Raw genomic sequence first — 11141 nt, forward strand, 5'->3', positions numbered from 1 at the left:
AATATACAAACATTACACATAAGTCACATAAGCAACAAATGAACAATTATGTCATAAGGCATACAAGCAAAACTACACTGTAGGCAAACATTAAAGTTTTCCAATTTAACTAAATACCAATTTAACTGATTGGGGCGGGGGGACCAAAAGTGGCAGTAAGCCACAGTTGGTGTTTCTCCTTCCCATTTCAGACCAAACTCAGGAGCCACAACAGCATTTACAGCTGCTAGGGAGGAACATGCAGCTGGAATTGCTGGCTTTGCCTGCCAGCCCAAACACTGTCCTTCTGAATAGCCTGGGGAGCTATCCTCTTCGTCAAGTGCAGGGGTGAGCTAATTCCATGCAATGCAGAATCTCTTGTAGTGATTTTTTTCTTCTTAGGAACCAACTTTAATTTAAAAGAATAAACATACAGTATTTCCTCAAATGTAATGTGCACCTTTTTTGGGCCAAATTATGTTGTGAAAATTAAGAGTGCGCATTAGATTTGATGGTGCATTAGATTTGTGTAAATATGGTACTATTCTGTCTCTTGAATTAGGAAAGTTAAAGCAACAAAACAAAACCCCAAAACAACCTTCAGTTGGATGTCTATGCCAAGGCTTAAATGTAAGGTAAAGGTAAAGGGACCCCTGACCATTTGGTCCAGTCGTGACCGACTCTGGGGTTGCGGTGCTCATCTTGCTTTATTGGCCGAGGGAGCCGGCGTACAGCTTCTGGGTCATGTGGCCAGCATTCTTTGCTAAAATATTCTAAATGGGATATCTGCATAAGTGAACGGATACATTTTGCCCCTTACATAAATTCTAAACAATTGTGAATAGGCAATATTTAAATATTTGTGGACTACACTTTTTTAAAAGGCAATGTAAAATTTGCCTGAAGAAGGTGACACCTATACTGTACAAACTAAATTTAGTACCTCCAATGTAAGAAGATGGCCATGGGCCCGGGCCGTAATCCCAGAAAGATTTGTTTTCTCTGCCAGGTGGAGAAGAGAGTGGGGAGATGACTCAGGCAACTAGGAGGGGGAGGAAGAGAGGGGAGAGATGAGAAAGACAAGGAACGGCAGGGCCCCTGCTGCAAACCTAGTCTGAGGAGACCGCCTCTGCAGGAAGCGTTTATGATGCACCATTTGTCTAGTGTTTCAATGGAGGAGGAGATAAGAAAAGCAAAAAGTGAACTCGGCATCCCCTCCCGAGCCGAAGACTTTCCACCACCCGCCCTTGGAAAAGGGAAGTCTCTTGGCTGGTTGGCATCCATCTGTTTCGGTAGACAATAGAGCCGTGTGCCTTTGGTAGAGATCGATACGGGAGAGAGAAGTTTGATTGCAGCTGGGACAGATGAAGACATCCAATTTCTCTGCCACAGATGCACCATGGCGTTTCTTCACTCTGCGCTCCTCCTAGCGATCGTTCCTCCTCTGGTCACTGGATGCACGACCCGACTGCCCGTCTCCAGGCGCTGCAAAGGATTCGCACACGCTGCGTCGCCGACCTTCAAGTCACGTTTGCAGACATCCGCGCCCCAAAGATCCATGCATGCCGGCTCCGGTGGAACCCCCGCGGGGTGGGGGAAGGAAAGCGCTCGTGCGCCAAGAGGCGCAGCGCCGGAGGGAGAAGCTCCACTCCGCCCGGGAGGGCGCCCTCTTCCCGGAAAGCCCGGGGGGCAGGAGTCTCCCTCCCAATCTGCGCGCGCTCCCCCCACCATCAAGTAATCGCCACCGCGGGAGGGGGCTGCGCGCCGTCGGGCACGCGCCGCGAGAGTGTTCCCTCGGCGGAAGCTGCTTCTTCCTTCCCCAGGAGGAGCAGGCGGGGCTAAAGGCGAGGGAGGCGGCGCAGGAGGCGGAGCGCCCGCCCCGCAGCCGGCGCCGGTCACCCCTGAGAGGAGGAGAGGAGAGCCGGGTGGCGGCAAAGGGGGACCACCATCGCCGACTCCAGCAGCAGCACCAGCAGCCCCGCGTCTCTGCTCGCTTCTCGCCGCCCGCGCACAGACGGAGCCGCCGCTCCCGCTAGAACAGCCCTTCCTCGCCCTGCTGCCCCTCGGCCGGGGACCCCGCGGTGCCCGCAGCCCGCCTTCCTCGGGCGCGGGGTGGTCAGCCCCAAGCGGAGGACGTCAGCTGGCCTAGCCGCCCCTGCTCTTGCCCCGCTTCTCCCGCCGGAGCAGGAGGCGATGAGCGGCCTCGAGGACTACGCAGGTGGGCGGCGGGGAGGCCGAGGGGTGGGGGGAAAGGGGGGGCGGGCGGCTCCCCTGGGCGCGTGTGGGTCGTGGGGCCTCAAGCTCCTTTCCCCCCCGCCTCCCGCTTGGGGGGCAGCTAAGTAACGCCGTGTGTTTTCTCCTGCTTCCCCAGGTGCGAGCCCCGTGCCCAGCCCCGGATCCCCCGGAGGGGACGAGGTGAGTTCCTCTCTTCCCTTCCCTTCCCGCTGCCCCGGTGGGGGGGGGAGGGGGAGAGCGAGCGGCCGGCATCTTACAGCCCGGGGGCAAAGGGGGGGGGGCGGGTTGGTTGCGGCTTCGGGGCGTTGGGGGAACTTACTCGAATAAAATAATGGGAGGGGGGCAGGTAAGCCTCTCTACGCATAAGGGATCGCAAGATGCACAGTTTGAATGGCGACGCGCATCAACTTGGCGGCGGGGGGGGGGGGGACTGGCCACCTCGCCACCATTATTTTATTGGGGGCGAGGAGGCGATGGACTTCGTCGCCTTGGAGTTCGTTCCATGGTGAGTTTATATTATACATATATATTGGGGGCGTCTTTTTCTCCCGGTAACCTGGCGGTTTCGTTTCCTTCTTCTGAGGGAGATCGCGGGGGGGGGGCGGTTCCGTCAGCTGCCGGCTCGGCGGCCTCTTCGCCAGGCGAAGAGAAGAAATAAATTGTGTGTGTGTTGTGTTGTGTTGGGGGGAGGAGAAGAGAGAATCGAGGGGTTCAGGCGAGGAGTTGGGGGCGTTGTTTTATTTATTTGCTTGCTTGCTTTCTGAGGCGAGAGCGACGGCGCTCTGCCGCTTCGCCCTAGCCGTGTGTGGCGGCGGCCGCTGCCGGGATGCGGGGCGGGGGAGGTGGCCGCCCGGTTCCCTGAGGAGAGAAGCGCTTCTTTCGGGGCGGAGAGGCGGCTTCCTTGGCTGGTTCCTTTGGCGCGAGGGCGGCTCCGCCTTCCGGAGGTCGGGGGCGGGCAGCGCCGTCCCGCGTTTTCTGGGGCCGGGGCCCTTTCCCCGCTAGGGGCGCGTGGGGCGCCGAGGAGCGGCTGCTTTGGCTTGTTTCGGGGGGGGGGTAGCCATGTGTGTCTAGTCAGCTGTGGGGAGTTTTTTTTGGGGGGTGCAAACTGAGGCGCTGCTCCTCTTTCTGTTTTCTGACCCCCTCCCCGTCTTCTCCCGGGACGGTCGCGGCTGCGCAGGCGCCATCTTGGGAGCGATCAGGTGTGTTGTGGGGGGCTGTGTTTGTGTTGCCCCCAAGGAGGCGAGAAGGGGGCATCTTGGAGGGGAAATGCTAGTAAATGTCAGTCACGCATAAGCGGGGGGGGGGGGGCGGCGCGGGGATGAGCCCTCTTGGTTTCTCCCTCACCCCTAACCCCATGTGCTACAAATCACTTATTCTCTATTGCCCCCCTCCCAAAATAGGGGGGGGGGACCCAACTACATACCATAAGGTAAAGGTAAAAAGGATATACATACCATATCTCCTTTCCCTAATGCTTTTTAGAGGGCGTGCTATGGCACAGCTTGCTGATTTCCTTAAGCACCCTGCGTTGGCTGTTAGTTTTACTTTGAATGTGTGTGTGTGTGTGAATGTGTGTGAGAGAGAGAACCTGCGAGATTGAGGTGCAGGGCAGGTGAAGTAAATTGCAGGCTGATGTGTCGCTCAAGGGAGCAGACTTGGTCTTGGCTACCCTGGTGCTTCTCCTGACCCTTCTTGAAAAGGGGGGGGGGGGCGTCTCCTTGCTCTCAAAAGGAAAAGTTGCTAGGTGGTTCCCAGCCTCTTCTTAGTGTTTTGGCACGGAGTACCGTAAATCTTTCAGCTCTGAGTTTAGGCTTCGCCTGAGTTGTTGTTCTTTAGCCTGAATTATTGTTGTTGTTTCTTCTTCTTCTGACTATGCTATTCATGGTGATTTGTTGTTGCTTGTGGGCATGGAGGGAGGAGGAGAAGGAATTGTGCCTTGTCTATTATTCAAGATGAAGAACCATTTGAGAAGGGGTGCTCTCCATCCTTGCACTGAATCCAGTTGTGGAAATCTGCCAATCATAATTTTTTGCCTGACTGTTGTAGGGCTTCTACCCCCATCCCCACAGGTGTCTGTGGGAAATACTGTTTGCCAGCTCAGTGCTGCTGTTCATAACCTTCGGGTGTGGAGAGGCAGCAGCAGAGGGTGTCTTTTAAGGAGCAGGCCTCTGCTTTTGAGTGTCTGCCATGGCATGCTTGGAAGTGGGGGAGGACATCAAAAGCTTATTCCCAGCTCCCTTGTTGTGGCTGGAATTTGATAATCTGTTGCTTCCCTTTGTCTGCAGGGGGAGATTTCATCTTGTTTTGCTTGCTCTGATAGGAGATCCACAGGGAAATATATTCACATTTCCACACTATTATTACCAAGTAGCAGGAGAGGTCCTTAGTTGCTTTCTCTTGAGATCTGTCTGCTGCTGTTCTGAAATCCTACAGGTGGAACCTGCTGTGCTTCTCTTGGGTTTTAAATAAAGAGGTCTGAATGAAAAAAATGTCTTTTATTTCTGTGGCATCCCATCAGATGTCAAGGAAATAAGCAACTATCCTACTTTTAAAAGACATCTGAAGGCAGCCCTGTGTAGGGAAGTTTTTAATGTTTAATGCTGTATTGTGTTTTTCATATTCGATTGGGAGTTGCCCAGAATGGCTGGGGAAACCCAGCCAGATGGGTGGGGTGTAAATAATAAATAATAATAATAATTATGGCTGATGTTTTTGACAACTGTGTATATTCCTTCCTATTTTAAATAAGGAGTTGGATATCCTTGTTTTAGTAGCCTTTTCCCTTATGTTGTTGGGAGGTAGGCTATAGTCTTTGCGGGACTTTATGGCAGTGTACATGCAGAAGGTCTCAGGTTTAATCCTTTGCATTACCCAGAAGGGCTGGAGATACTTCTGCCTGAAACCCTAAGAGCCACTGCCAGTCATTGAATACAATACTGAGCTACTCAGAGTCAGGTCAGTGGTCTGGCTGATATACTGCTGCTTCCGAGTCTACAAAGAGCTATGTGGTTTGAGTGTGATACAGTGCTGACCAAGGTCATACTGATAAGATTGTACATCTTCGTTTGGAAGGAATAGACACTGGTCAGTGGGTTTGCATGTTGTTCAGGGTTGGTTGTCAAGTATTGTTGGCATCCACCTGTCTCAGGAGACAATGGAGGAGTGCACCTTTGGGGGTGATGTTAGTCAAACGATTGGAAGGTTGCATTGCCTGCTGTGGCTGTAGAGACTGATGCGAGAGAGACATGTTTTATTGCAGCCAGGGCAGATGAAGGCGTCCGGTTGTACTGCTGCAGATGCATCATATTGTTTCTTCTTTCTGTACCCGCCCCCAAATTTAATACATTATATAAGGTGCTACTATGGTGGTAAAAAGAATCTATTTGCACTCCAGACTACCTGCAACTAATTATGCACAACTGCTTTATTTTACTAAATGTATGTAAGGATTGAGTTAAGAGTCTGATCCATTCAACTTTATATTTTTGTAGCCACCACAGAAAAGACAAAGAACTGTAGAAGACTTCAATCAGTTCTGCACTTTTGTGCTAGCTTATGCAGGCTACATCCCATACCCAAAGGAGGTAAGAGAACTTACACTTTAGCAATGTTAGAGCTGGCTGTCTACTTTGATTCTCACTTTTCTGTTCTGGGTGTTGGTGACTCATCCCCCCACCCCCCAAAAAACCCCACCTTCCAATCTGAAGGCCCTGAAATCTCATATGGGTTTTCTTTTCCCCTTGTAGAATGAGCCTTGGCTCCACAGAGGCAACATGAGCCCCCAGAACAGCACAGGCAGCACTCAAGACAGTGACAGCTGGGCTTCATCTCAGTGCTGTGATTCCCATGTGCTATCAGATGATGGAGGAATCAGGAACACTACATGCAGAGGGACTGGAAACCTCCTACTGAACTCTGACATTTCCAGTGGCTTCTGTACAGGCCGACCTCTGCAAACCAAGAAGAGGAAGCAGTCAGCAAAGAAGCTCATCTTGGACCGAGAGGTGGATAAGAGGGTGATGCCAATGAACACAAAGGACATTAAGCAGGAAAGGATTGAGCCAGGTAAAGGGACATACCTAGAATCAAGGGAGCTTGAATCCTGTCTCCCAAAGGAAGAGCTCCAGTCCACATCTCTGCTGGAGCAATACATAAAGCAGAAGGAATGGATCCATGGAATGCAAGCATCCGAGAAGCCTGAGGAACAGAACTCGTGCAAAGATGAAAGAACCAGCCCTGCCTGTTGGAACACCGTAGAGCAGAACAGTGAGGAAGAACTCAGTAGAGACGGCTCCCAAATCAGTAGTAAGTGTGCAAAAATAGTGAAGCTTTCAAAATGAAGTCAATTGAACATATGAAGCAGCTTCCCTCAGAATGGGATAAATGCGCCATCAAGCCCAGTATTGTTTTCTCTGATGCAGCAGCTCTTAAAAGGTCTCAGGCAGAGGTTTTCCCATCACCTGCTACCAGAGAACCTTGTCATTGTAGCTGGAGATGCTAGTGATTTGGCTTGTGCTTTGCAATCCAGCTTTTACTCCTCCCTATTGTCAGCTTTGTGATCCAAGTGATGAGTGTCATACCCCCCTTCCCCGGTCAGTGGTCTTGTGAGGGGTTTGCTGTTGAGGGAATGTGAGTTCAAAGACACCTTAAAGTTGGAGTATCACAAAGGAACTGTTGAGCTGCAAGGAATTGTTTCAGGAGCTTCTGTCACAGTTGAGTAGTAGAGGCAGGGTCTAGCATACCAGCATAAATGTGGGCACTCCTAGTCATCTGACCTCTCATTTTTCCCTCTTGCAGCTTTGTGTGAGGACTTTGCTGCTGCCTCAGACTCCAAAACCAATGGTGAGTAGATCACCGTATGTTACTACTGCTCTCTTCCAGTAGGGTTGGTGTTGGGAAGAGGGGACTCCAGTAGTTTTTCAGAATACGTCTCTAATCTGAAAAGTCTAGTAATGTGGGTGGCATGCATGTGTAAAAACTTTATGGGGCCTGTCTTTTAACACTTTGTGCTTTCTCACATGCAGAGGATGATGCCTGGGATCTCATCACTTGCTTCTGCTTAAAGCCTTTTGCTGGGAGACCTATGATAGAGTGCAATGAATGTGCCACTTGGATCCATCTCTCCTGTGCCAAGATACGTAAATCCAATGTGCCTGACATCTTCATCTGCCAACGATGCCGTGATGCAAAGCAGGAGATTCGCCGCTCAAATAGAGCCCGTACCATTCCCCGCAAGCGATTCTGCGACTGACTTTGGCTTGGGGGGTGGCTGGGTTCCCTTTGAACTTGGACTGGATCCCTATTGGCAAGACAATCAAAATGCAGGAGCCTCCCTGAGAAATAAGTGAGGGGGCCCTATGTTTCCAGAAACGTGTGTCTTATTCAAGCCTATTGCAGGTGGGTGGGGCATGCTGTTCTCTACTTGATAGGGCCTGAACTGTGCTTTTGAGATCTCAGGGTTACACTAGAGCAGCAAATGCAAAGGTGCCTGGCAGACACGTGACTGGTTTGGTGGATTCCAGTGCACAATGCACTAAGTCAGCCAGAAGCCTCTTTGACCTTGTGCAAAAAGGGCTCGGTGCCTTTCAACAATCTATGGGAAGCTGGCCTGAAGTTTGTTCTTTTGTGATACAGTAGCTGCTCAGGCTTAAATTTTGTAAGTTTATGGCCACAGGTTTGTTCATGGTTTTTTTCCCTGGTTTTTTTGTTATCCTTTGGCCCTAGATCCAATTATGTCCTGGTTAGTTGAAGCTTCTGAATCCCTTCATGAAGCTAAAGCACATGTTAGAAGAAGGCAGCTAGCTGTCTTCCTGTGCACACACTGCTTGGGAGAGAACCTTCTGCAACTGAAATGGCAGATTCCCATTCTCTGTTGGCATGAACTGCAATGCAGGGCAATTGACATTAAACTTCAGTAATGTGGTCACTGCGCCTAGTTCTAAGGAATCTGCCCTCTTCAGAAACTTAAATACACTGTGCTATTCCCAGTCAGGCTAGTTACCTGAGGTGGGTGGCAATTTTCACTTAATGTAAATATTTTATATACAATTACTTAGAAAACTTATTGCTGTACCTGCTCCATATTAAACTACCACCCTTCCCTAGACTTCCAGTTGCACTAGTGTCCAATTTGAAGGGAATACAGGAGTTGTGGGGAAAAGACCAAAGCTGATAGCAGTAGAGGTGGTGATGAGTTTACTGCAAAGGCTCTAGAATCTAAAGAGATGGCAGTAGCAGAAGACTTAAGGTATGATGGTGAGCCACACTGAAGAAGCAGATTGGGTCCTGCTTTCATTTCAAGTTGCTCTTTCGTTGCTGAGAATATTTCACCTTGTTGCCATAGGTGAAATGTGGGGCATGCTAAATGGTGACCTGTCTACTATGCAAACCTTTGCTTCTTTTTCTTGGGGCAATCATGCCAGCAAACTATTACTTGTTTTGGAGGACAGGTCTCCCTGCACTCTGTCTATACCAGACCACTGAACCTCTTTTATTTGACCCACGTGCCTTCTTGATCTTACACACACCACCTTATATTTGACAGTGCTTGTACGTACAACCCTATTCTCACTGTACAAGGTATTTTCAGTGGCTTGTGATGGGCCTTTTCCTGTGTAGGACAGACTTCTCATCAGGTTGTAGGAATTTAGGGAGCTACTCCATGAATGTCTTACTTCCCCTCTGCCCCCTCAAAGTGTTTACACTTTTATAGGTAGTCACTTTCTATTAAAGATGTAAAGTAGTGTATTGTGGTCCTTTGTCCTATGCCAAGTGTTTGGAGTGCTATGTATAGAATAAAAATACTTTTTAATCAGTTATATTACAGATATTTGACTTCATTGTAACCCAAGTGGAGTGTTTTACATAGTTACATTCTGCTAAGGTGGGGGTGGGTGACTAGAACTCAGCTGGCTTGTGCAACCTTACATGAGTGTATACAGATCAAAACAAAGGTAAAGCCTTAAAAACTACCAAAGTTGGCTGATCGTTTACTTCTCTACCATGATAACGTGTTACCTACAGACTTTACATATGTATTTGTCCAGAAATTCGGTCCTATTAAACTGGATAGAGTTGTAAATTTAAGTTTCAAATTTATCATCTATTTTGTTTACTTAAAACACAACTAACTTATGAATTTAACTTCTGCAGATCTTCTTAGTGCAACATCCAACATTGTGCAAGCACACATGGTCCTCCTAGTCCCCCTTTGTCTCTCTAGATCTGCTCCAGAAGATCTTGAGGATTCTTTCCTCTTGCAGGCAGAGTTGATTATACACACCTGCATGGATTTAGAGCAAGTGTATACTAGTACAGCTAGGGCACCTGTGAGATGCAGAAAGACCTATCTGATCTTCAACAAGGTAGGTGTGTTTAGAGGGGCAATGTTCAAACTGATCTTGATGGGGGGAAATCCTCTCAGAACTTTTCGTTGTGGTAACCATGATATATGGTAACATTTTAAACTACAGTGGTACCTCGGGTTAAGAACTTAAATTTGTTCTGGAGCTCCGTTCTTAACCTGAGGTACCACTTTAGCTAATGGGGCCTCCCGCTGCTGCTGTGCTGCCACCACACAATTTCTGTTCCCATCCTGAAGCAAAGTTCTTAACCTGAGGTACTATTTCTGGCTTAGAGGAGTCTGTAACCTGAAGCGTCTGTAACCCAAGGTACAACTGTATTTTAAAGGTGAAGACCAATGTGGATTAGGTTTGGCATTGTGTAAAAGGCTTTGTTCACAAATATATCTGGCTAAAGTACAGCTCAACTGCCAAGGCTGCCAATAAAAGCACACAATTCTCCCCCACAAATGTTGAAAATTCTTCAGTGATAGATTATACTGTAGTATGTCACTTTGAGGGAGAGAAAAGCCTGCTTGGTCTTAGTATGCAATCAATGTACAGGACCTTTGCTCTGCAAGATGCAAATCCATCACTAATATATTTAGTTATTGCAACTGCTGTACAAGCGCCTTTCACAGCAAAGGGTGCTTTGTTCACACTAGCACAAGGAGGCTGCTGTGAGATGGTGGTCACAGCAAAAGTATTTTTAACCTCCATGGAAAACCTAACCGGTCTCAGGAGGGGTGGGCAATCTTTTTTCTACTTTTTCACTAGGGGGAATGGTTACAGGTCAGTTACAGGTTGCTTTACTGACCGAGGGAGCTGGCATTTATCTGCAGACAGCTTCCAGGTCATGTGGCCAGCATGACTAAGCCGCTTCTGGTGAACCACAGCAGCACACAGAAACCCCCTTTACCTTCCCACTGGAGCGCTACCTATTTATCTACTTGCACTTTGAAGTGCTTTCAAACTGCTAGGTTGGCAGGAGCAGGGACCGAGCAACGGGAGCTCACTCAGTTGCGGGGATTTGAACCGCCGACCTTCTGATCATCAAGCCCTAGGCTCTGTAGTTTAACCCACAGTGCCACCCACACCCCTGCTGAACATCCCACTGAAAGTGCTTTTTCTCTTTTAACAGGCCTCCACACACCAAAACAAGTAACAGATCATGTCTGCCTCTTGACAACTGCAAAAGTCATGTATTTGGTGCTTCCCAGCACTACCATGGTATAAAAACATGGATCATTTTCACAGCAATCCATAGATCACCTGTGCCCACAGGTGCATTCTGCAATTTGTTTTCACCCTTTGTAAAAAAGCACAACTCAAAGATATGTGTCTTGGATCACTTGATGTTCACAACCTTTGAATCTGGTTTTTTAAAATGGTGCAGTACTAATGTAAGCTTCATTTGGGGGACTCAAAAGGGCAAGGGAATCAAGTTTAAATTCTACTGGAGTGAACTTTTATCCAAACTCCAAATGGAAAAACTAATGGGTGTGAGAATACACACTCTTTTAGGGAAGGGAAGCATAGTAAGGAGAAATGGGTAGAGAAGCGATGGGCTGCTGGTGGTCCCTACAA

The 11141-nt window shown here is 48.8% G+C and overlaps 1 protein-coding gene across 3 annotated transcripts; it reads left to right on the forward strand.

The window, feature by feature from the left end:
- The first annotated feature begins 1814 nt into the window (after nucleotides 1-1814).
- LOC310678424 (PHD finger protein 13-like) lies at nucleotides 1815-9030 on the forward strand. Of its 3 annotated transcripts, XM_083442383.1 has the most exons (6): nucleotides 1815-2197; nucleotides 2351-2394; nucleotides 5706-5798; nucleotides 5961-6519; nucleotides 7012-7056; nucleotides 7239-9030. In XM_083442383.1, exons 1-6 carry the CDS (start codon nucleotides 2173-2175, stop codon nucleotides 7463-7465), a joined length of 993 nt encoding a protein of 330 aa, XP_083298509.1. In that variant the 5' UTR covers nucleotides 1815-2172; the 3' UTR covers nucleotides 7466-9030. The 3 variants fall into 3 exon arrangements, with proteins under 3 accessions (XP_083298509.1, XP_083298508.1, XP_083298510.1); XM_083442382.1 differs by lacking the exons at nucleotides 1815-2197; nucleotides 2351-2394 and adding an exon at nucleotides 2541-2719; XM_083442384.1 differs by lacking the exons at nucleotides 1815-2197; nucleotides 2351-2394 and adding an exon at nucleotides 3073-3413.
- The last annotated feature ends 2111 nt before the right edge of the window (nucleotides 9031-11141 follow it).

This window comes from Podarcis tiliguerta (assembly GCF_965153285.1).
Source record: "Podarcis tiliguerta genome assembly, chromosome: 5".
NCBI classification, from domain to species: domain Eukaryota; kingdom Metazoa; phylum Chordata; class Lepidosauria; order Squamata; family Lacertidae; genus Podarcis; species Podarcis tiliguerta.